The sequence below is a fragment of the Schistosoma haematobium genome, chromosome ZW (genome assembly GCF_000699445.3).
Source record: "Schistosoma haematobium chromosome ZW, whole genome shotgun sequence".
NCBI lineage: Eukaryota > Metazoa > Platyhelminthes > Trematoda > Strigeidida > Schistosomatidae > Schistosoma > Schistosoma haematobium.
The window spans coordinates 3,660,363-3,687,452 of record NC_067195.1 but is presented as its reverse complement, the minus strand read 5'-3'; the positions used below and the strand labels follow the sequence as shown (position 1 = coordinate 3,687,452).

At 35.7% G+C, this 27,090-nt stretch overlaps 2 protein-coding genes across 2 annotated transcripts in view; both read right to left on the bottom strand.

The window, feature by feature from the left end:
- DNAH6_1 (Dynein heavy chain 6, axonemal) overlaps nt 1–2,002 on the bottom strand; it is a gene marked incomplete at both ends in the record, with an annotated part of 89,659 nt that extends 87,657 nt beyond the window's left edge. Inside the window, 4 exons of the mRNA XM_051218640.1 lie at nt 1,426–1,455; nt 1,516–1,600; nt 1,638–1,829; nt 1,871–2,002. Of these exons, the coding sequence (XP_051070176.1) occupies nt 1,426–1,455; nt 1,516–1,600; nt 1,638–1,829; nt 1,871–2,002 (439 nt within the window). The remainder of the gene's footprint in view (nt 1–1,425; nt 1,456–1,515; nt 1,601–1,637; nt 1,830–1,870) is intronic.
- A 13,529-nt stretch (nt 2,003–15,531) lies between these two features.
- Nucleotides 15,532–27,090, bottom strand: part of MS3_00002605 (uncharacterized protein) — a gene marked incomplete at its 3' end in the record, with an annotated part of 51,865 nt that continues 40,306 nt past the window's right edge. The window contains exons 7-13 of the mRNA XM_051210206.1: nt 25,890–26,081; nt 24,425–24,525; nt 22,703–22,870; nt 22,270–22,294; nt 21,453–21,500; nt 18,556–18,630; nt 15,532–16,327 (exon numbers count right to left, since the gene is read on the bottom strand). Of these exons, the coding sequence (XP_051070175.1) occupies nt 15,532–16,327; nt 18,556–18,630; nt 21,453–21,500; nt 22,270–22,294; nt 22,703–22,870; nt 24,425–24,525; nt 25,890–26,081 (1,405 nt within the window). The remainder of the gene's footprint in view (nt 16,328–18,555; nt 18,631–21,452; nt 21,501–22,269; nt 22,295–22,702; nt 22,871–24,424; nt 24,526–25,889; nt 26,082–27,090) is intronic.

The following is a 27,090-nucleotide window of genomic DNA, read 5'->3' as shown; positions in this document are numbered from 1 at the left end:
GAGCCTGTGATTAGACTGTTGAGTATTAATTCAAATCCTAAAACTTTCGAGTACCACATGGAAAAGTTCAAAATATAGAGTATGATGAGGATGTTAAGGATAATAAAATTAAGTGTCATCTACTTACATGCATAGAAAAAGATGCGTACCATCTACTAAAACATTTAGCATTTCCAGACAAACCTATTTCACTTCCCTACGCAACACCGGAAGAATTACTACTGAACCATGTGAAGTATGCAAATTTTGAATGCCATAAAAAGCAGATTTTCACACAATGGTTTGCCAGTACAACAAGAAAGTTAGAGATTTTATCCCCGAATTGCAGAAAAAATTGACAACTGTAATTTTAGTGATCGATTTCACGTTAAGCTGAGTGACAAATTAATTTCAGGAATCAACACACAACGTTTGCGAGAAAGAGAGCTTACGCATATTCCGAGGTGTTCTTTTCAAGATGCTGGAACTGCGTGTGTTAATTATGAAACAATATATGAAATTGACTTCCAGGACATCAAGAATTATACAGTATTGCTTAATTACCCTGATCCGATTTGTACTCAACGTTATACGGATAGGCGTTTAACTGACGACGATTTTCATTCATGTGAAATTATAGATAACAGCTCATTAAAAATTTGCAAGGCAGGATACAGAAAGGAGCACTAGAATGGTAACTGTTTACACTGTGGTGAATTTCACTTACGCAATTCATGCGTACTTTGTCACACTGAATGCCTTCACTGTGGCAAAATGGGACACATTCAGTCGGTTTGTGAAACCAATATTCACTTTGCCTCAGGTAAAACTAAACCTTGATTCAAATCCTACTAATCTGGGTGCAAAATTCACAGACTCGAAGAGCAGAATAGATAAAGTCTTTCAGTGTAGAATTACCACACCGTACCCACAAGAAACAAAAATAAGATTGCCCAAAGAAGAAATCTTCGTCCAAATAAAAAAAGCTTACAGTTCGTCGATGTTACAAACTATCGAGGAACTGATTTTCCATAACCTAAAAGGGGTCTTCTTAAAATGATTAGTAAATTTATGGTCCATATTCAAACCAGCCACAACAACCGAATACGTTACAAGGGCTAAGGTGAATCCATTTCAATTACCATTGCTCATTCTAAAACCAATGAGTAAATTCTAGATTATAATGAGTCTATACCCAATACACAGTAAACAGACATGATGGACCTAAGGAGAAGACAAATTACAAAATAATGCGTTCGGTAGTGTTCATCTATCGCTACCTGTCTCAAGTTGTACTATTTGAAGAATTATTAGTTGACACACTAATTCAAACGCTTTTAACAGACATAAGACCACATGGACTTTGGAATGGAAGAAAATATGAACATTCACAATGTAACGACAAAATATTTATAAACCAGTCATGAAGACATCTTGAAGACTCACCATCCAATGTTTCGGAAACGGAACAAGTACCTATTAAGAAATAAAATAAGACATAAAATAGAGTACACTATATATTTATTCAAAAGTTACCTGGATGTGCTCTATATGGATGCGATCTAAGTAGGCTACTAGGTTTAGGATTTTCATCTCCTTCGACTAGTTCTGAATTCGGCAACTTTTCCTAACAGAACTTTGTAACACAAAGTTCTTACCTCTGGCAAAACTGAACTTTTTGAACTTTGAGGCACACTACGTATTAATGGTCGTTCTCTGTCGAAAGGCATGACCCTACGGATCTTCTCACCCTTGTGGGAAACATATGGGTCAGTTCCCGAAAGTAAATCACGTGCTCTCTTTTGTATTGATTCAGGTTTATTAAACTCCTGAAATTCCTGTAACTGTGACTGAAGTACGTATGAATAAATAAATAAATAGTTGACATTACTAAGGGTTCAACGAAAGGATGTGCCGGAACAGAAAGCCTTTTCGCTTGAGCGACAGTAGGCTTCTTAAAGCACAATCTTTCTTTTATTCTATCCTCTATATTCAGTCTAACATTTACATCTCTCGTAACCATTTATTTTTGGTGACTGACCGTATTTTGTAAAATTACCAGCGTAATCTCTATAGCGCTTGTTGATATGGCGTGGTAAAACAAAATGCCTAATTCAATCTTGGTTTTTATATATTATGTGTAAATATCATAAAAATCTATGCTTGCCTAGTTGTTTATTAACTAAATGTCTACCATATTTTCATTCTTTTCCTACGATTCCCTAGTCTGGCGCTCTAGAAACAAAATGAATGGTAGTAAAACCGATCACTATATCACTCTCTTCTCAAAGTTACTTTGTGTACGAGCGGTCTCCCAAGTTTCAGCTAGATGTCATTGGTCTTTATTGATAATGAAATCATTTGACCCATTTTAGGATTTTTTTTTCTCACTACCGTATAATTTAGGCCGCCACTTGATCTTGTAGTGACTCACATTTATCACGAGAACACGACTGGCTTAATAAAAACAATTATTATTATAACCAACTGTACCAGCGCTTGTTTTAATGTGCTTTTGTTTGACTGTGCTAATGACAGCTATATTTTGCTTCCATTCTTATACACACACTTTGATTGCAACTTCGCGCGAATTCGGTTACGTTCAGTAACCAAGCTTCTATCCTGGCACGATCTCGGTATCCTTTCGATACCACGAGATCGCCAGCGAATATATCTCGATTTGGTCCATTAACTGTCTTCTGATATTTGGCTTCTCAGGGATTCTATGGATTTATTTGGTTACGTTCAACCTACGCCTTCTGATTAACTTGGCACGTGTTTCTTTGTAGCGGTGTTCACAGTCAATTCCGACTCGACACCACGCTACAATCTTTATTGGTTCGATAATTTAAAACGCAGGTACAACATCAGTTTGGAAAGAGCCGGAGTCCTGATGGCCTGTATTAGTCCTGACAATGGTGGTCTCTCAGTTGATCCAACTTTCTTTTGAAAAAGTCGGCGGAGGGAGCCCCAATCACGTGCTGAGGTAAGGAAGTCCGCTCGTTGAGGATTCGATGGGAAAGTCGATAGTCAGCTGACAAGTAATTTGTTCTGGGCTTGTGAACTTTTTTGGAGTGTCCTCATTAATCCTCTGTTTTGTGAGACAAGAAAAATGAGGGCATATCAGGTGCAAATTTATCACTTAGCAACTTGAAAACTGTAATCATGTCGTCTCTAGTTCTACGATACGACAACGGGAATAGGTTTAGCTTGGTCAGTCGAGCATCATACGAAGCTCCGCTGTTTTCCGAACCTTTTTCGAAAGCTCACTGTCCTTTTTTTAAGCAGTGGCTAGCCGCTTGTATGCAGTACTCAAGTTTAGGACGTACGAACACTGTATACAAAGTTAAAAACGTCTTAGCGTCAACATGACTAAAAGCCCTACGAATTAACCATGAAGTTCTGAAACCTTTGGCGGCTATTGCACGGCAGTGTGCAGTAGTCTTTAAGTCTTGGCTAATGATGACTCCTAAGTCATTATGTGTCTGGACAACAGGTAGCTCAGTGTTATTCATCGTATGTGTGTCTGTACTTTGATGGCCGATATGCATCACAACACATTTGGAAGTATTTATCGGCAACTGCCAGGTTTGGGACCATTTAGATAATTTCTTCAGGGTATTTTGGAGTTCTAAGCTGTCACCCTCACATAGTTTCGTTCTCCATATCTTGACATCGTCAGCATATAGCAAGACCGGCGATGATAGGAGACATTTACACACAAGAGGAATAGCACTGGCCCCAAAACAGTACCCTGGGGCATGGCACGGGGACTAAGGCAAGCTAGGGGTTTTCGCGCGCATGTTATACATTGTCGTTGATTTTTTGTCGTTATCTATCAGCTATTAATAGCCCTTTTACCATCACACGTCAACGTTCGTAATGTTTGTGCTTGTTACACGGTTTTTATTCCAATTTATCGGCAGTTTGACGTATTTCTTGCTCAGCACCTAAGTGAATCTTTAGTAAGCCTAATATAGTTATTTGTAACAATACAAACCCAAGCAAGTAGAATTCACCATTTTTCAAGTCAAAAAATAGATCACAGGAACAGTGTAGAACGCCACTGGAAGTGCCACATTAAGTAGTCACAAAGTCTTCACAAGTAAAACGATGAGTTTTTCTTTTGAGCTTGTTGACAAAGCCATATCATAGTCAATACTGATTTATGATGGGTCTGTTATAGAGTTAACGAATAAGTTTCTGTAAACAGAATCCGCAATCGCTGGCCAAATTATGAACAAAGTTATAATGCATATTGTCGAGTAATATCTAAATGGTGCTTACCAATTTTTTTTGTTAATACCAAATGTCTAGGTGAAATACTAGAAGGATTATAAAATGAAGCGCACTGTTTACATGGGTTATTTGTAACCTGCTAGTAAAATCATAATGATACTGAAATCATAGTTTTAAGGCAATATGAGCTGTGAAGCCATTAACATTTCATTTACACCACAAACTTCGTATAAACAAATGTCATAAGGCTGTGAAGCGTTCATAGTTATATGATGGGGATTTGAAGCTCACAGTCCTTGAAACGACACAGCCCTAGAGTCAAATAACAGCTATTAATGAGTTAATTCTTGAATTCCTACTTCATTACAGACTGACTCGTCCAAAGTAATTCATGCAAAGTACGTGACGAAAAGTGGACGAGCAATCGAAGCTAAATCACAAATTTATAGCACTCATATCTCCTTTGTGGCACATTAATTAGTCACCTTTTCCTCATGAGTCGGACGATGCCTGCATGTTGCGATGATAGTAAGTACAACAATTTGTAAATAACACTAAGTTGTGATGTGTCCGTTCTAAAGATTACTAATGAATTCCTATTAACGGAATCCGAAATCTCTAATGAATAGCACTCTTTGCAAATAAGAGACTTATAGGTACATTCTGTTACCTTCTATTTGATTAACTTATTAAATGTGATACTGATAACAAAGTTTGATTGTTTGTCTCAAGACTGATTTGTTGTTTTCAGAATAGTATGAAGCTTATGGAATTCATGATTATGGAAGATCGTGTGGAAAATTGGTTTAGAAGATCACGGCAACTGTTTTATATTGCCTATTGCTATGTTCATTCATCTAATGAATTATTTAAATGTAAATATAACAACCATACTCAGTGTTTTACGTTATAAATCCAGTAAGTATGTATAATTATAGTCTAAATAAAGCCAAAACAAATATTGATGCGGAATAATGTGACTGCATTATATTTCGTGGTTTCTCGCAAGCTGCATACAACTAAATATGTATTATAATTTAAGATTGAGGGAAGAAATAGTATGAAACAATTGACATAATGGATAGCAAAGAATTGGAATTACCTGGGTTATCAATAATAATTATATATATATATATATATATATGCTTGAACAGGTCAAAGGTTAGTTGGTGTTAGACTTACGGAAACATTAAGGATGGGTGGTGTAATAGTCGAGTGGAGTTCAGAAGCAGATAAGATAAATTGTGTGATAATTCTAGATGTAATGAATGAATCTTTGAATTAAAAACTAATAAGATAATTGAATACAACTTGAAGAGTTCACATAATTTAAGGGGAGAAAGTTAGCAAATATGTGTGAGTGGAAGGCTGGTTTAAGGATTACGTAACCCATCTTATTAGGGAACTAACTGCATGAAATTGTCCAGTTCGGCACTAATGCTAACTCGATAATAGATGTAATCCGACAACGAAAAATGTGTCAGGCGGTTGCCTAATCTGTAAGGTTTTACTTGGAAGTTGCATTACTGTTCTAAGTGACTCGTTGATTCGTCACAATTAACAATGATATAACGCTAAGTTCTAACGACACTTCCAAACTAATGCAGTAGTACAAGTTTTTAATTCTCACACACAATTATTCGTTAAAACGATTTGTATACCTCCCCACGAAAGTATGAAGACGAAAATAAAAATTGAGAAAAAGTTTATTGATTTGCCATGACTACTAAAGTAGAAATATAAGCTTACAAGTTGCATATATAGTGAAGTCAAAAATAAAGCCACAAAGAACTTTTTATTGTGAACGTACGGTCTAGTTAATGATAATTCTTAAATGAAAATTGTAGACTTTTCTCTCCACCTGTTTTGCGAATTGTTCACCATATTTCTCAACAATTTGTTGCTTGCACATTCTTTGGAGCCATCGAATTTGTATATATTCTTCACTCCGTCTCGGTAATGAAATTGTGTTATTTCGTAAGTTGTGTGTATTGTCTAACTTTCATCTACAACAATGCCTAAGAATTTGATGAGCTATATAGTTTATATTTCGTAAGTGATTAAGCTTACCTGTAAGAGTTCGTCCTTTAACCAGTGAAGAGTTTAGCTTCCATAGCTTTGACATCAGCAGCGGTAACCTGCTTACCAGTTCTCTCCTTAATACTTTCTATAACTTCATCTGTTGACTGAGTGTGCAAAATTACTGGCTTCAAGTTTTCTTTTTCTTTGGATGACAATCTTCTACTCCACGGATTACAAACCATCCATAAACTACTACAACGATGGTTGTGAGACATGTTGTAAGATTCTATGACGTATTTCTGACCTTCCAATCTTATACGAAACCTAGATTGGCAGTTTAAAAACTTAGACCTTAAATGTCATAGATTAGTTAAAGTTCACACGGTTTCTATTCGCTGTCACACCTGCTGATTTACGTTTACGACCAAACGTACAATGAAACACTAAAAACAAGTATTTATAACTCACATCCATCAACAATCTACTTTCTGCGTGAATATAGTGCGCATGGGTAATCTAAGAAAACATGGAATTATTCTTCTATACTTTATGGAAATACTTTAGCGCACTATCAAATTCAATCCAGCTCCCGAGTTGCTTGTTCAGCATAATACGTAGAAACGCCTCGCCTACGTCCACTGAAATTTCACATGATCATGAAGCACTACAGACAACACGCATTAATCATTGAAAAAAGTTATTCCTTGAAACAAAATAACTGAAAGAAGTACGACAAATATTTAGGACTTACAGTTGAGTTGACATTTCGTATTAACTTCTTTGTTTAACAGCGACTCACAAAAACTCTGCGTATCTATAACTTTTAACGTTATCTTATCTTTCTTACGTTGTTTTCTGAACCATATCAACAAATCACATAAAGGTGTTAACGTTTACTACAGCAGTTGGGATCACAGATCAAGTTAAGAAGCAACAGCAGAACTAACATGTGCACTACATAACAGAGAATGCTAAATTAATGTTCTTGGCAGTTATTTTGTGCTTCTTCACGCAGCAAAAGATGACTTAAATATGGAAAAACTTAATACTTATACGACCCATCACAACCACGGCAACTGAAATACGGAATGACCGCCTCTAGCCTGGCCGTTCAAGGTCGTTGAAACGAAACGGCGGGCAGATTTGGAGGAGCCTACCTTTTTTCCCTCGCCCTGGGGCACTCCACTAAGCACAGTTTCCCAGCTAGATAACTTTGAGTTCACCCGTACTGTTTGTTAGCGCCCAACTAGAAAGTCTTTTATCCACATCAGTAGATTGCCCCCAATTCCGACACTTCTTAGCTTATATAGCAGCTGGTTGTGAGAAACTTTGTCAAAAGCCTTACTGAAATTACTGTAGGCTACGTCTATAGGTAACTTTTGGTCCTTAAGAGCGCACCAGCTTTCACGAGCGACTAATAAGTTAGTGAGACAAGAATAACCTATTCTGAAACCGTGCTGCTTCTCCGAAAGTATCCGGTTTTCATCGAGGTACTTAAACAGCTCCTCCCGAATAATCTTTTCCAAGATTTTAACAACCACACTAGTTAGGCTAACGGGTCGGTAATTCTCAGGTTTATGTTTCGTACCTGTTTTGAAGACAGGACTTACTATGGCGTTCTTCCAGTCTTTTGGTAAATGACCCTGCGTTACGGATAGATTAAAGCATATACTAAAAGGGTTCGCAACGAAGTTAGATAACTCATTTTGTAGACTGGGATGCGATTCATTGGACCCCGTGGATTTACCTGTGTCAAGCTTATTTAGCAGACCGAAAAATCGAGTTCTTTAATGGTCACGCTATCCAGTGTATGTGTGTGTGAGGGGGTTTTATGCGCTGACGGGAAGAGTTCTTTTATGGTGTATACATTGCTAAAGTAGTTTGAGAACACTTGAGCCTCACCAAAGTCGCTCTTCACTAATGATGCGGCAGTACTGTCTCCCCATAGTGCAGGAATAATTCCTCTTCTCTTTGTCCTTTGGTTTATATAGGAATACAAGTGTTTAGGACATTCTATGGATCCCCTAACAATTTTTTTTGTACAACTTTCTAGACTTACTGAGGGTCGAGGCACAGGTATTCCGAGCTTTTCGATACTGAGATTTTGTCTCATCAGATCCCAGCAATCTAAATCTATCCCACATTTTCCTTCTCTTACGAAGAAGGATGCGGACCTCCATAATGAACGATGGTGGAGAGTTTCTCTGCCCCCTCCGTATAATCCAAGGGATGCGGGGTGCTGCGACTTTTGAGTACAAATTTCGAAATGCGTCCCGAGCCGTTTCAATTGAGGACTCAGAGTCTATTGTTCAATCTACTAACGATGCTGAGTGCATGATATCTGGTATGTTTGCCTTCCAGACGTTAGGTCTGGATTGGGCTGACGCGCGCTCGTGACTGACAGTTATATGGAAGTCAAAAGTTAAAACTGCATGATCACTTTTACCTGGGGGTGGCATGTAAAAGAGTTTCGCAACGTCATCCTCATAGTGAGTCAATATAGATCTAGTAAGGATGATTCAGTGTGCGGGTCGTACCTAGTCGCTTTTTTCATATGTTGCACTAGGGCACATGTGATAACCGCATCAACTAGTTCCTGCTCGAAGGAATTTTCTGACGATTCAGTTCTTAGATTTACCCAGTCTACCACCGGGGCATTAAAGTCCCCTAGGATTAGACATCGACCACTTTGTGACCAAGTATTGAGACTGCTCAGCAGGATCTCATTTACCTCATAGCTTGGGCTGCGATAGACCAAATCAATCAGCAGCTCTTGTCCCTTCTATTTCAAGCGGCAACTAACTAATTCACACGCCCCACTGTCATGAGATACACTGTCGATAATGGCAAATGGGAGCTACTTCCCTTCCCTTACGCTTTTGTACTCTGTCGGCCCTTACTAACGTAAAACCCTCGAAATCAATCTCCATACTATCTACAGATTGTGTCAGCCAGGTTTCTGTGACTGTAATTATGTCTGGCTTTGTAGAGTCAATCTGTACACCTAGTTCTGATCGCTTATTGAGCAGGCTTCGAACATTGGTGTGACAGATCGGAAGCTTATTTAAGTGGCTTCGGCATCATTCTCTGTCGAAGCCTTACAACCTTACTAGACGTTACGCATTGCTCAACTTTTATCTGTAGCATACAGTCATTAATTAAAAATAAACACAAATTTTTTGTGACAACGAGTACCACATATATGTTTATGGTTCATCACAATGCCAAGTTCAAACCGTTTCCTGCCACAAACATTCATAGTTTTACAATGCTAACCACCGTCCACTAACTTACAAAGCGATGAAATATCGCAACTACAGTCAAAAAGCTGAAAAACAGGTTGATTCGGCGATTTTACTTCACAGTACGCCACCTACCACTGACTTCTAAGAGAATGGAGTGGTTGTTTCAAATTTCACTCCTTATTTTTCTTCACTGAATGAACCTTTGAGCTACTTTCCTCTGCTTAATCTGAAAATTCTACAGATTGTATAACCTTTTTATCTTTTTACATACACTGTCTTTTTTCAATTCGTCTGGAGTTATAGTTTTATCCCTATCAACTGACATACTGTTTGTAACCACTGAAAGCCTACCATTGGCCAGTTATTCTATTCTTATTCATATCTGAGGGCTTATAAGAAGTAGCAAACAAAATCCTGATGATTGGTATACCAGTTAAAGATCATATAGCCGCAGACAAACTAACGCTTGTGTTCAGAACTAGTACATTTTCAGGTTCTTAGTGGTTTAAATTGTCTACCATGATACGTACTTGTATATGCAGCTTATCACTAAAGAGTCTGTAGTGTGGCATCGAGTCACGGTTGACTATGATCACAACTACAGGAAGACTACGTGCCGGTTAATCGATAAGATCCCCCGTAGGCCAAATATCAAATGGCAGTTGATGGCTGTAGTCGAGATATATTTGTTGGCCATCTCGTGGTATCGAAAGAATACCGAGATCGTGCCAAAGGAGTACAAGTTTGGTTACTGAGCGTAACCGAATGCGTGCAAGGTCGCAATCGACGGAAGAATGTATGTATTTAATACAGTTGAAAAAAAAGAACAGCAAAACAATCCCTGGTACAATTGATTAAAATAGTAATTGTCTCCATTACGCCAGTCGTGTCCTCTTGATAAAAGTAGGTCACTACAAGTCTTTAAGAACCTTCCTAATTGACTCTGAAATCCTTTATCAACGCTGATAAGATTTTTATTATAGACTTGCAGAGTTTAATTCTTTACTATGACTTCATAATATAATGACCCGTTAAGTTCATGTTTCCTAGCAGGCTAATTCTCATAGCATCACTATGAATCTACTGGAGAATGTTTAGAAGCCAAAACGCCAGCCGTCAGGGAAAGCTTGTATTGTTAATAACCAATTAAATCGACAGTCACTAGATAGGTAGGCACATCGTAAATAGACTGACAAAGGCATGCTTTAGGTTCTAAACAATACTCTGATGAAGTGTTCGAAAATATCTATTCGATAGCCACAGTTACGGAACGTCTCATGTAAGTCAGAAATGTGAAAATTTAACAACGCCAACATTTTCCATTGGTACATAATCTTTCGCATGAGTGTGAAATGCTACTTTTATTCTGCTCAACATGGAAATCGACTCTTTCTGTGATCTTGGACATAAATGAGAAATAAAATTTGATAACGTGCACTGAAATATGTTATTATGATCTTATCAATGCAATTTATACATCCAATATAGGTGCAACAGTTTTTAAAACATCAACAAACCACTGTATAGTATTTTGTCCTTTCTACATAATCATTTGTCTTGATATAAAGAACATATCAAAAATAACTTCATGGCAGTTGGTCCAGGCCTCAAATAAAGTGAAAATATTTACATGATTTAGAAGAAGTACCTTAGAATTACATGGAATAAATGGATTATTCCTTCATTGTTCTGAAAGATTCCGGATACAAAAACGGGTTTCAAATTACCTGCATATAGCTCCAGACTATAAAATCTCATCAACTACACTGATTTAATGACACATCTCTCTGCTTTTAGTTTACCTAATTTCTTCTTGGATCATTGTGCTCTTTGTTATTTCTGAGAGATCCAAATGTTGGTCATATTGTCAAACACAATGATGAGCCCTAAAGTATGTTAGTTCTTTTTGTGTATGGGTTTATAGATATGTTTGTGCTTGTTTGTGAAAATCCCCAATGTATCTGTTCTATATGAAAGACGTTCTTTTTCATTATTTTCCATTCCTTTATTTGAATGTTTCATTCATATTTTGGTTCAAAATTAGATTGTTATTGTTCATTTTACTTACAATTTGGCATTCAACGTGTGTCATCTTACATAATACGAGTCAACAATCCACAAATCAGTTGACTGCCAAGTCAATCTTCTTATTAGTTATCGATCATTGCATCAGTCACATATCCACTTTTTCTGGCTGATGATCTGACCAAACGATTTGCATAACTGAAATATAATGTCTAAATTCATTTCGTAATTCAGTTCTGTGTTTTGTTACATTTGGCGATCGTGATAAGAAGTTACCGGAAAAACAAATTAGCCTGCGATAGAATTTCAAGTGACTCCAATTTCTTAAAAGCTCATTAGTTCATCAAGACTAACAATGAGACATTTGATATGGATTTTATTTTATTTCTGATATATCTAAACATTATTGTATCGTTAGATACTCTATTATGTTATCTTTTCAATAACTCTATATGTTGTAAGAGACTAATTAAGCTGGCCTTCTTTTACAACTAGAGCAGTAAAGGAGAACACAGGTGAGGACAACCGAATTATATTGAGCACAAAATTACAGAGTTACTTGGTAAAATAGAAAAACCACACTATAATACTTAATTAGCAAAGTGTTCAATAATTGTCTCCAACTTCATTGTTCTTGCATTTTCATACTAATTGCTTTCTATTGCCGCTCTTCCTTTCTTGATCTTCCCCCATCTTCTGCTGCTAGACATTACATTCCTGACTCGCGTTGTATACTACTTATATCATTATAAGTAGCACGCATCATACTAGCAATATGAAATTACGATATTTAATACTGTCTCATTTAGTTGTTAAAGTATTAACTTTAAAACTTCATTTTGTTATCGAACTCTACGAAGAAATTCACAAGACTTTTTATTTGCGTAGTATATGGATATAGCCTCGACTGTCATATCATTTGCTGATCTTTATTCAATACTCAAAATGAATTAAAATGAAGATTATAAATTGGCAAAACTATAATTTATGAATGAATCAATCAGGTGTAAGATAACAGGTTTCAGATTTTGGCGCAAAATTCACTTATTCATTTGGTTAACTATGATTTTAACATTATAGATGATATAAGTTCATGATAAAAACCCTAAGTTTGATTCCTAAACCTTAACCACCCACTATAAATCACAGTTCTTTGGTGTTTGAATGAACTAATGATTCCTATGTACTTGTTGAATGCTTAATTTCGAATTCTAAATACAATACATTCGTTTGTGCTCATCTAGTACTTCTTGATCCGATTACGTTATCTTTGGGATTCTTAGTTCATATTATAATTCAAATACTTTTAATCATCACATTGGCGTCGCGATGGAGCCTGTGATGGAATTGTTGGATACACATTCAGATTTTGATGCTTTTGAGGATTACTTTGAAAGGTTCGAAATCTGGGTTATGACCAAGGAATGTTAATATTGTGGCACATTTCCTCACTTTTATCGGAAAAGAAGCATATAGTTAATAAAAAACTCTGGCTTTACCGGAAAAGCCCATTTCGCTTTCTTATACAGCTCTCGAGGATCTACTCCAAGACTATGTTATGTATACAAATTCTGAATGTCGTAAAGAAGGATGATTCACGAGGGTATAAAAAATTCCACTGCATTACGTCATCTCAACCCAGTGAATACTCAAGGTTATTCAGATAATCCATTGAGGAGTTTGGATGCAGTTCACGAGGATGGGCACAAGTCTAGTCAATGTTTGTCCTGTGGCAGGTTCCACTCCTTTAATTCATGTAAATTTCGTGATTTCAAGTGCTTTAAATGTGGTGATATTGGACATACTCAGTCAGTTTGTAATACTACTGTTCATCTTGCTGCAACTAATATTAAGTCTAGTAATTCTGATTCTATTAAGTCCAGTGTTCCTAATGATCATTTATCTTTATCAACGATTGGAATAGACAGTGTAGAGTCATATAACAGTTCGGACTTAAGCGAAACTCAGAATCCTTGCGAGACAACAGTTTCTCATCAATCAACTTATCAGAATTCCCATGTTATTGTACCAGATATGATTTTTCCTAATGATTCACTTGTCTCTGACTAAATTCCTCGCAAAGCTGAGGAAAATATATTGAATTAACCTAGTCATGATCGAAAACCTGATGTAGTTTTGACAGATGCTGATTTTTCCAATGATCCTTTACTCTACGATGACATTCTTAATAAATTCGAGGAAACTATTTCAGAAGAGTCAAATCTTGATGTCATACCAAATATTATTTGTCCTCATAATGCATTTGTTTCTTGTGGGAAACTTGTTCAATGGGAAGCACAAGTACTAAAGGAGCTCGGATTTGATTACAATTCGGATGATTTCATATCAACTGCTGTTTATCATTATCACGGAGTCACTTCTAATGTTTACTCTAGTCAATGTGAGAAATATGTTTTAAATGCGGCCACATCATTCATAACTTGGGGATATAAAAATCCAACATTATTTCGTGGGGGAGGATAGTCTAAAAGTGTGTGGTTCAAATTGTAGGGAGCAGCGGTTTCAGTATACAACCGACATGCTGATTACACAATCCCAGGAAACAGGTGAGTCTGTTCCGATTTCGGTTGTTAATTCCAATACTAATAAGTAAATTCTAGATAATACAGAGTTTTTATCCACTGCGATATCGGACAGACACAGGATGAACTTTAGAAAAAGACGTACAATCAATTACAGACACTTAAACTCCAATTTAAGCTGTGGTGGATGTGGTGTTTAAATGAACTAATGATTCCTTTGTACTTGTTGAATGCTTGATTTCAAATTCTAAATATGGAACATTCGTTTGTGCTTATCTATTACTTCTTGATTCTTAGTTTATACTATAATTCAAATACTTCTAATTATTCGAGTTCTCATTTTCTTCACACCTCTTTATAACCTTCATTTATTCGTAATCATTAAGTGGATATTCTCATGATCACTTTAGCATCATTCAACGATCATTCATCAATTATAATAATAATTATAAAGAAGAAGAAGAAGCATGGATACTTCTAAATAAAAAACCATTACAATTTGAGAAGTATTAAATACTTTAAAAGTAAAAAATAATGTTCAATGTTACAATGTAATAAGAAAACAAATACCATGGTACCATGTATATATATATATATATGAGAGGGAGAGTGTGTGTGTGTATGTGAGGTAGAAAGTTGAAAATATTGCGTTACATTGAACATTGAATAAAATAAACGTTTATTGAACATTGATCATTTATCAAGACTATCCAAATGTATCCATCTGAATGTTTGTTTGTTTGTTTGTTTTGAATATGACTTTATAAATAAAAAGTGAAGAGGTAGAAGAATGAATTCAATTATTTATTAGAATTCGTTATATCATACTTTTGATAAATGTTTTATATTACTCATTAAGTATTTAAACAACTAGTAGATTGATTTAAATAGATATTGAACAATTGAATATGATATGATTTGTACATTATGATAAAAATGTAATGAAAATTATAGCTTTATTGATTCAAAGAAGAAGTATTGTGTAATCATGTAACTCCACTTGGAACCCCTCTAGGGGCTATTGCCAATCCTAAGCCCGAATAAAGAAGGACGTTTGAGCATGGAGTTAACAACTCCATCTCTTAGAAAACTAACTCGCTAACCAAAAAAAAAAATACATTCATGTAATATTGTATAAATGTAAATGTTTCTATTTCATTGATTTGTATTATCTTTAGTTATTACTTTTTTGGTTAGCGTTTATTTTTTAGCGAATGGATAGTAGGATACACATTGAGGAAAGTACCTAACTGTGTCACAAGACAAATCCTCACATAGAATCTTCAAGGCCAATGGGGGAGGGTAAAGAGGAAGAAGACCAAAGAACACATTTCGCGAGGAAATGGAAATGGACATGAATAAAATGAACAACAATTAGATGGAACTAGAAAAAAAAACAGAGGCCCATGACAGAGTAGGTTGAAGAATGCTGATCGACAGCCTATACTCCATTAGGAGTAACAGACGTAAGTAACTAATCATATAAAGAGTTGTGGTAATAATAATTGACTTAAATCACGTTTAACTCTATTATTATTATTATTATTATGATGATGATGATTACAAAATAGAGCATGCATTTGTTGTTCTGAATTATAATTTCTAAGTGTTGTTATAGATAAACCTAATAAATTAGCTAATAAATTTGTATTGACTTGATATAATGCTAAAATATCAATTAATTTAATACGTTGTGGATTAGATAAATAACCACAAGTTGGATTACATTGTGGTATTAAATAATCCATTGATGGTATATATTTAAATGTATGATTTTCAAATGGTTTCATATATGTAATATTATGATGAGTACTCATATTTTTACATAAATAGGTACCATGGTTACCATTAATTGAAAATAAACCACATGAATCAATAATATGATACAGAAATGAATTTGAATAATGACCAAATATTAAATTAATATTTTTATGTGGTTTATGATATTGTTTTATTAATTGAGAAACATTTTTTTGATTTAAACGAGTCATTGTAAATGCATATGGATATGATTTTAATAAAATGTAATCATTATAATGTATTAAATGACGTTTATATCTTTTAGGATATTGATTCAATAAATGTACAAGACGAGATAAGAACATAAGTGTTGAATTCGTTGCCATGGTGGTGGTGGTGGTCGTCGTAGTCCCTGTAGTAACACTTTCTTTATGTTTAGAATCTTGACGATTATTTGTATTGGATTGTTGAGCTTTGCGTAAAATATTTGGATAGTGAATTGAGAAATATAATAATTTTTGTTTTACCCAATGTCTAAAATAAAGTAGAAAAAAGTAGAATAGTAAGTCTTTTACTCAATAAAATAAATATCATTATTTAAGTAATACTGATGATTCTTGGGCGGGGGGGGGAATCACGTTAGAAATATGATTTCATTGGTTGAGATCATGAGATCGTTGAAAATAGATCACTAGAGAAAACTTAGAAGTACTGGAGGGTCGTTTCGTCCCGTTATCGGACTCTTCAGCGGTGTGCATCCATGATCCTGTCCAGTGCTTCCAGATTTTCAATGATGGTCTAGTTTCAATTGATTCATGATCTCAACCATTGAAATTATTATAATATCCACAAAAACCCTTCTTCTGATTAGAAATATGAATTATATAATTCAAAACCCAGTAAATTAAAAGAAGTGATTACTATAAAATTTAATGATGATATTGAAGTAATTATAAGTATAGATGTATGGCGGTTAGTAGTTGGATTTGGGATGCCTCTTTTTTTATTCTGTTTTGGGACTCGTCAGCTGAATGTACTTCCATCTCAAATTTGATAATCACTCCGGGACTAGAGCTCAGTACTTTTCGTTTAAAACACAATTGTGTTAACCACTAAGTTACCGAGTCCAAATAGATAATGATTTGTATAATGGAGTTAATTTTATTTCATATAAGACGTTCAAAATAATCAATATACATGGATATTAAAGTCAGTTATCGAATAAGTTTCAGTTCAGTTGCCAGACTAAGTAACTTGACATCAATTATACTATATCTGAATGTTAGGTAGCTGAGAGAAACTGATAAGTAGCCCTGAGCTTAGGTTTCATGCTAAGTGGCACTCGTATATAACTGTCAATGAAATGATTCCAAATCACTCGAGTTACATACTTACTTACACCTGTTACACCTCGTGGAGGAGCATAGCCTACCCACTAGCACTCTTCATCCAAATCTTTCCAGCTCTTTCCAGTTCTTATTCATCCTTTTCATATCTGATTCTATTTCCCGAAGTATTGTGTTCTTTGGCCCTCCTCTTTTTCGCATCCCTCCAAGTTAGGGCTTGTCTCGTGATGCGTAGACAACTATTTATAAATACTTGTACCTTCTTGATGATGGTTGTGGCAGTTCTCCATGACTCAGCTCCGTAGAGTAGAACTGTCTTGACGTTCGTATTGAAGATTGTAGCTTTGATATTAGTTGACAGTTGTTTTGAGTTTCATATGTTCTTCAATTGTAGGAATACGGCCCTTGCTTTGCCAATCTTCGCCTTTGCGTCTGCATCCGATCATCCTTGATCATCGATGATGCTTCCTCGTTACGTGAAAGATTCAACATTTTCCAGAGTTTCCCCATTAAGTGTGATTGGGTTGGTGTTGTATTTGAGGACCTTGCTTTTTCCTTTATGTATGTTGAGGCCTACTAATGCAGAGACTGCTGCTACACTAGTTGTCTTCATCCGCATTTGTTCGTGCATATGGGATAGGACGGTTGGGTTATATGCGAAGTCCAAATCTTCTAACTGGTTCTGAGCTGTCCATTGTATGCCGTGTTTTCCCTCAGATGTCGAGGTCTTCATAATCCAGTCAAACACCAGAAGAAAGAGGAAGGGAGAGAGTAGACAGCCATGTCCTTACTTGGAATGCATCTGTCAGCTGTCCTCCATGCACGACTTTGCACTGTAGTCCGTTCTATGAGTTCCGGATAATGCTGACAATCTTCTCACGAATTTCATAGTATCGAAAAAGTTTCCATAATGTTCTCCTATCTACACTGTCAAATGCCTTTTCATAGTCAGTGAAATTGATGTATAGTGATGAGTTCCACTCAACTGATTGTTCAACGACGATCCATTGTGTCACAATTCGATCTGTACACGATCGCAAATCACTCGACCCATTGTGAAAAATCATTAGAACAATACATTAAAGTATCAAACAACTTTCATCACAATAAATATTCAGGGATTTCATAATCTAAAGTTACTTAATAAATGGTATGATATATTAACGAATATAGAATATCAGATGGGTTCGAATTTCGCAGGGGGTGAGGTCGTGGATGCGCACTACTGAGAAGTCCCACAATAGAACGAAACGGCCGTCCAGTGCTTCCAGGTTTTCCATGCTGGTCTAGCTTCTACTGACCCATGATCTTAACCATTGGAATATTGAATAATAGATCTAATCTCTAAACCTTTTTATCCATTTCAAATTATACACAATTAGAATAATGATAAAACTAATATAAATTAAAACGTACTTTTCTAATTCATTATCCCATGATTTGATCGCATTCACTAAACTGATTGTTCCAATCATTTTATGCACCCAATTACTGAATTTTTTTTATCATTTTAAAATTAAAAGAAAGAGATAAGAAGAGATGAATAAAGGTTATTGATATTATTGGGAATTTTACTGTTACCATTATTATTATTATCATCAAAGAGGGTTTTGTGGAGATTTTAGTAATTTATTAGTTGAATTCATGAGTCGATTAAAACTAAACCATCATAATAGAGAGCCTGGAAACGCTGGACGGGAGTTTCGTCTTAGCATTGAACTCCTCAGCAATACGCGTCCAGGATCCCTTCCGCGGGATTTGAACTCAGGACTTTCCGTCTTGAGCGCAAATGCTTAACTTTTAGACCCCTAAACCTTCATGTAACGATGTTAATGTGTAAAACTTCAACCGATTCACGAAATTACACCACAAAACCCTCTTCTGATAGTAAGCATTATGAGCTCACTAGTGACTGGTTTCAAGAAGTATTCACTGGAGTTCCAGTGAAAAGCAGTGACCAGTGAAGTACAACAGGGTCTGTTGTGAGACAATGGACGGTGGAGCAATCTATTCTACCTTAAGAAACCAAGGACATTTCACATGTTTACGTACTATGATCACTGGATAGTAATCAATATCACATTGTTTATTTTTTACGATTGATCAAATTCTATTGATAAATTTTTAATGTGGTGATTGTATTAAATCACTTGGTATCGTAATGTGTTTTGTTGGATGTTATAAAAATTAGAAGTCGCTACGAAGAAGTTCTATATTAAGTCTACTCTTATCAGTAAGTGGTAAATCTAATAGTGACAAAACTTTTGATGGAGCTTTATTCTCTTAACTGAATGATTTGGTCGTAAAGCTTTCATTGTTATTCTAAACGACATTATCAGCACAAACATCGGATAGAAGTGAAGTGACATAACTAATACTCATCATAAAATGATGCCTAAAGAACAAATGTGTATCAAAGCGATGGACTTTTTATTTTCGTTCGTTCAGATTACTTTGACTGTACGCTTGCATTTACATCGAAATTAGCCAGCATATTGCAGGTTATGGAATCCCTTTTGTCGACTTTTATTGGAAAACTGACTTTAGATTTGTTTTTTTCTTTTACCGATCACATAGTTCAACGTTGTAAATTACTGTTAGATTTTGAGGCTGTAAACTTTCATGTTCCACTACCAGTTAAATAAGAGGGATTTTTTGACATAGATAATGGAATGATAATAGCCGAAATTATTTCTCTTTGATTATTCTTATAACCTAGGGATTGGTAACTAAGTGGTCGAATCACTGGCATTTTCTACAAATGTTCGTAGACATATGCTATGTCATATATTTCTGTCTAATCAACCTGAGAGTGCATTTAATTATCTTGAACAAATCGTCAACCAGATAGTTCTTCTCTTAGTGTTGTTTTACTTGCATTTTCCCATTGTTTTTTAAGACTGAAATTGATCAGTCTCATGTTGGCATATGTGCATCCTGTGAGGATCGCCTTGATATAGCCGTAAGTCATAAGCTTTTTAAGCAAAGATGGATAATGGCCAGCAGTGAAATCCAGGACGCGTGTTTCGTCCTACTTGAGACTTGCCAGTTGAATGTACCTGCATCTCAGAGTTGATGTTTAATTTGGGACTTGAACCTAGTACCGTTCGCTCCAAACACAATCACGTTATCCACTTAGCTACTGAGTGCTGATAGCCACCTGCTTGTGTAATGAGGTGAAGTCAAAATTCACTTGGTGTTATTTTACTTGCATCTTCTCATTGTTATTTAGGGATGCAGGTACATCCAGCTGATGAATCCCAAAGGATTCCACTGTTAGCCACTATCCATTTTTGCTTAGATAGTTCTTCTGTTTCTATTAAATAATAAGAATCCATATATTTAATGGATTTTATTTAATATTGTACGATGGAAAATGTGTAACAATCATTTGAAAACAAACCCATGATATATTCACTTTTATTACGTTTGTAACAAAGCACTAAGTAAATTAGAGAGTAGTAACCATTCGCTCAATAGTTTGAAAATTTTCATATGGTTAAAACTTGTTTCTTGACTTTAAGGATCCGGTTAAATGTCAAGTTTTATCCCCTTTTGAACTGTAATCTATTGGATTCGATACCAGCTGTCAATGTGAGTCTTTTACTTGGATAGGACATATTATGAGGAAAGAACCTAATTGGGCCACAAGGCAAGCCCTTACTCGAACTCTTTAAGGCCAAAGAGGAAGAGGAAAACGAAAGAATACATTAGGCTAAGAAATGGAGACACACATGAGAAGAATGAACAACAATTTGATAGAACTAGAAAGGAAGACCCATGACAAGGTTGGAGAACGTTAGTCGGCGGCCTAAGCTTCATTGGGAGTAACAGGTGTAAGTAAGTATTTAACTTTTACGATTAGTTCTTTATAGAAAGCATTTGATTCCATGTACTTCTCATACTCTCCTTATCCATCTTTTCTTAAAATTAAATAACCTTTTTACAAATTTCTTCATAACTCTTGACTTTGATTATCTTACATAGAGAGACTATAATCTATGGACGAACCAATCAGATTTACGATAAAAGGTCTTGGATTTTAGCGCGAAATTCATTCATCCATTCATGGCATTATAGCTGATGTCAGTTCGTGATGAAAACCCCAAATGTAATTCCTAACTCTAACTATCAACTGTAAATATTAATCCTAATTTTTCACACTGATTTATAATACTGGTTGTTAAGTGAACACTCTCGAAGTCAGTCTAGCGTCGCTCAAACGTCGTCTATAAATTATAGTCTCACCATGAACACTAATCACTTGTATAATTCAACATATTGAGTGACATTTGATATAATGAAGGACTTACTTTTTGGTTAAAATCTCATGATCTAAACATGATGGAGCAAATACACCTCTATATAATAAAAACAAAAGGGGTTTTTTAAGTGGATGACCTTCGATGTGAAGGTTAAACAATGAAATATAAAGTCAATATTGGATAGTTATTCATGAAACTGGACATCTATTTGATCCTTTCAATAATAAGTATATTATCAGTATGAGGGTTGTGGAGATTATTAAGTTTTTGATTGAGATCGTGAACCGATTGATATTAGACGAATGCTTAACCAGTAAATTAAGCATTCGCGCTCGAGGCTGAAAGCCCTGGGTTCGAATTCAGCGAGCAGGATTGTGGATGCGCATTGCTGATGAGTCGCACAATAGGACGAAACAGCAGTTCAGTTCTTTCAAGTTTTCAACGGTGGGCTAACATCAATCGGTTCATGATCTCAATCAAAAAAATAATAAATTTATACTAGAAGGGAAAATGTTTCCATTTATTCCAGGTAAAATCAAATACTGATCAGTTATTGATTCTAGAAAATTTACGATATAATCCATTGTGTATTTGATGATCCTGAGTCTAAATTGAAGACTGATGAGATTTATTCTACAAATTTCACACACAACTTTTACTTACATTTAATTGGAATGTTTCCTTTTTCTGAAATATGTTTTCGTCCTTTTTCGCCTTGAAACTACATAAAAGCTAAAAGATCAAATTTCATTAAGTTCGCAAATGCTCTGGTACGTCTGAGGAAAGTTAGCTCTCTCTCTCTCTCTCTCGAAATGCTTTCATATGGCCACATACATGCAACCGCTGAAAGGGAAGTCCTACTCACTGCCTTCTCGCGTCATTACTGTTGTCTACGAAATTGAGAGGACGAAAATCAAATGTCAGGTACTGCAACCAGGTTGGTGAAAATGGAGGATCCACCTAGAGTAGTTGGAAAACCCTCATTTTAAATTAATGGTGCACATGGGCTCCAGTATCCTGAGGGAACAAATGGCGTATAAACTTGTTGTTAGTCACCGATTACCGTGGGACTGCATCTACTGAGGTTGCTCCACTGTCATATTGATCAGACCTTTAGGTCGAATTCTCCGGGTATGGTTCACTAAGAAAACCACCTGTTTTGGTTTGGGCACCCGGGCAGTATCCCATCCCTCACATAAATTGAATGATTTATGTGGCGCATATATATTTAGTGCCTCCTTGTACCATTGTTTATGTGTTTAAATAAATAAAAATAGAAATCGCTAAACAGGATTTACATATATAATCATAATTAACTAACCCAGCTGCCTGAAGACTACGTGCTACTTCTTTGCCTAAATTTTGTATATATGCCCATTTTGAATATGTTCCACCGGTAAGTAATGGAACTTTAGACATTTGCATTTGTGCTTCATCGAACAAACTTTGAACAATAAAAACTGGAGCTTAAAACAAATGAAAAAATCAATTTTAAAAAAATGGAAGTATTGATGTTTTATGAAAAATTGGTTCTTCAAGTTAACTGGATCTCAATCAAAAAGTTAATAATCTCCACAACCCCTATACTAGTAATCAACATTAGTTCACTAGTGGCTAGATTCGTGAGAGAATTCTCAGAGTTCTAGTGAGAAGCCGTAACCAGTGGAGCTAATCCATGTCGGGTAGAGACAGTTATCTACCTCAGTACAATGGAAGATGGTCGCTCAATCTCATAGATTGGTTGATGTTAGACGCTAACACCATTGGATGCCGGCTGAGTGGTCCAGTAGGTTAAGCGTTCGCGCGTGAGACTGAAGGTCCTAGGTCTGAATCCCGTGTGTGGGGTTATGGATGCGCACTGCCGAGGAGTCCCACAATAGGACGAAGTGGTCGTTCAGTGCTTCCAGGTTTTCAATTGTGGTATTTTAACATCTATCAACTCATGATCTAAATCAAAAACTTAATTGTCTCCACAACCCCTATACTGTGTTCGAACCTCATGGGGTGCGGGATCGTGGATGCGCTCTTCTGAGGAGTCCCCTACTAGGACGAAACGGCCATCCAGTGCTTTAAGGCTTTCCATGGTGGTCTAGCTTCAACTGACTCATGATCTGAAAACAATAATCCTTTTAAGAATTTTATGAGATAGTAATGACTATCAATTCAGTTGATATTGTTTACTTGAATCTTCCTATTGATGTTTAAGACTGCAATTGATGCATATGTGCATACTGTGCGTATTACCTCGATATTGCTCTAATTTTATAAGCATTATATGCAAAAATGGATATTGGTTAGCAGTGAAATCCGGGATGCAGGTACATCCAACTGATGTGTCCCAAATTGGACGAAATTTTTAAAGTCTGTCCAAGATTCCACTGCTAGTCACTATCCATCATTATATATAATACTTCATAATAACTTTCATTCTAAAATAAACATGAAAAGGTTACATATACTTGATAAATCATAAGTAATGTAACTAGAAATATGTTACCATGTTGAATAGATATGCGAACTGAGCCATTAAGATTGTTAGCTATAAATGACTGTTAAACTCTTGTATTAATGATCTAAACTAAACATTTACTTGTCTTTTATCTTTCAATAGGTCATTTACATACCTCAGTAAAATAACTGAAATAACTAGTTTCTAAGGTTCTTTTAGTACGTTTCAAACTATGAACACAATTAGCTATTCCTACAAATGGTAAGTATACTTATAGGGGATATAATTCATATATGTCAAAGGTTATAATTGAATTTTATATGATCCTAACGTATTTATTGAATTTTATGTATAATATTACTTGAGAGAATGTAATTATGGTTCATAAATAATTAAAATCCTGGAGTCCCGCAATAAACAACAACTCTGAAATACAGGTACATCTCCAGCTGACGAGTCCGAAATTGGACGAAACCAAAATCTTGGATTCCTTTACTAACCACTATTTCATCATTGCTAATTCAAATCCTTTTATTAATAGATTAATATTTCAATAAATCAATAAATGTACTTTTTAAATGTGGATACATAAACGGGGCCAAATAACATTTCCATTTTTCTTCTTTTGGATGAGCTTTACGACATGGTTTCGGTATTCTGGGATTCCAAAATCTTCCATTAAAAACAAATAAATAAATATAACATAAATATTCATATATACGTGTGTAAAATGTAAAATCTTACAAAAACAATCCAAATAGATGATGTTATGAAAGAACAAGGTTTTTCATACAGTGATGAATACTTTTCTTAGCTAAATGTATTATAAGTATGAGATTGAGGAGATTATTAAGTTTTTGATTGCTCACTATTGACTAACTTCGTGAGGGAATTCTCGGAGTTCTAGTAAGAAGACGTGACTAGTAGAACTGATCCATGTCAGGTAGAGACAGGTATTTACTTCAGTACAATGGAAGATGTTTGAGCAATTTCATAAATTGTTTGAAGTTAGGTATTAACAGCGTTGTATGCTGGCCAGTTCAGTGGTTTAGAGGTTAGATGTTCGTGCACAAGACCGAAGGTCCTAGGTTTGAGTCCTGCGTTCATGATCGTGGATGTGCACTGTTGAAGAGTCCCACAATTGGACGGAACAGCCTTCCAATGCTTCCAGATTTTCGATGATGGTCTAACATCAATCAATTCATGATCTCAATCAACTATTTATTCAGCTGTAACTAAATATGAGGTTAAAAATGTACTTTGGTAAAGTGATAACTTATAAATCATCCATTTCTTATGACTGTATTGTTCTATTCTAAAAAAAATCACCAAATTAATAACTTCACCGTTGTCACATCAAGTAGAAAATCACTCACTATGATAATGTTCTGTTCAATAAATAAAATAATTGGGTTCATTAGAATCTAAATCGATTAAATTAAGGATATATCAATTTGGTTAGCCCACGATGTGGGTGTGGGTTCGAATCCCACCAGCGACACATACTTTGCCGACAAATGCTCTGGTACAGCTGAGGATAAGGAGACTTAGCTTTTCCTCTCGAAATCCTCTCATATGGTCACGTACATGCAACCACTACAAGGGAAGTCCTGCTCACTGACTTCTCGCGGCATTACTGTTGTTTACGAAATTGAGAGAACAAAAATCGAATGTCAGGCACTATAACCGGGTTGGTGAATATGGAGGATTCACCTAGAGTAGTTGGAAACCCTCATGCACATGGGCTCCAGTATCCTGAGGGAACAAATGGCGTATAAACTTGTTGTTAGTCATAGGCTATTATGAGACTGCATCTCCTGAGGTTGCTCTACTGTCTTGTGGTTCAGACCTTTATGTCAAAGGCTCGGGGTGTAGCCTTATAAGAAAACAAATTGCTTCGGTTTGGGCACCCGAGCAGTATCCCAACCCTCGCATACATCGAATGATTTATGTGGCGCATATCTGTTTGGTGCCTTCTTGTACCAATGTTTATATTTTTAAATAAATAAATAAATCTTATAAGAATCATTACTTACTTCATTCCTCGATGAATACCTTCTTCTGGTGGACATTCAAATGCATTAACACATTTACTTTCTTGATAAGCAGGAATGTGAATAAACCATGATGAATCTATTATTCCACTAACTAATACAGGATATCCAATACGATTAAATAATTTTCTACTTAATCTATCGATATTCATAAGTACACCAATTCCTCCAGCACTAGAAAAAATAAAGTATATTTTTTTTTAGATGGATCAAAAGTAAAACAGATCTGATCCTATATGATATTTACCTGTTAGTAGGTATGAAAAATGTCATATTTGTATTGTGGAAGAGTAGAGTGAAAGATATTTAGATGTTTATTAGTGGTATGAGATACGAACAGGATTCGATGTGTGAATATTTGAATAAGTAATTTGCTAGGTTTGAAGTTATCACGAGTTCAATTGATCTGCGAACGAGAACAAGACTCGGTGACCAAAAATCAATAAACTAGCTATTCGATGCATCCCAGCCCCTCTAACTAGATGGAAAAGTCCAAGCTTGGAATGGGAAGTATATTCTGCAAAACAGCCAGAAACGGGTGATAACAATAAACACAATTCAAAACGTATATATACAGTACAAAACCGTCCTTAGGGAGAGTTACCAATTAGCATACTAAAAGACACAACGGACCAATAGCATTTAAGATATTTCCCAGTGGGAATTACGATATGAAGGTAACAAGAGCGCCCTTGGCGCGAAAGCAAATTCAAATTTTCTAAATAAAATTGCGAAATGAGGTCCTTTCTCAAGTGAGTTCTGGGGGATCTAACGTTCCCAACACTTCCTATTGTTATTTAGGACTGAAATTGATCAGTACCTCATATCGTCATATGTGCATCCTATGCGGACTGCCTCGATATTACCTTAATTCATAAGTATTATAAGCAAAGATGGATAGTGGTACAAGTGAGTGGCTATTAGTAGATAATGCAATAGTGTTTGAAACGAGCGATACTATATTCAAGTCCCAGAGTGAACATTAACTCTGGGATGCAGGTACATCCAGCTGACGAGTCCCAAGTTGGACGAAACATACATCCTGAATCCCAATGCTAACCATTGTCCATCTTTGCTTATTATGATTTCGATCGCATTAAAAATATTCTTCATTGTTTCCGTTTGTGCTATTTTAACTTGTGTTAATTTCATTTGGGTTATTTACTTACTCTGAATAAGTGAC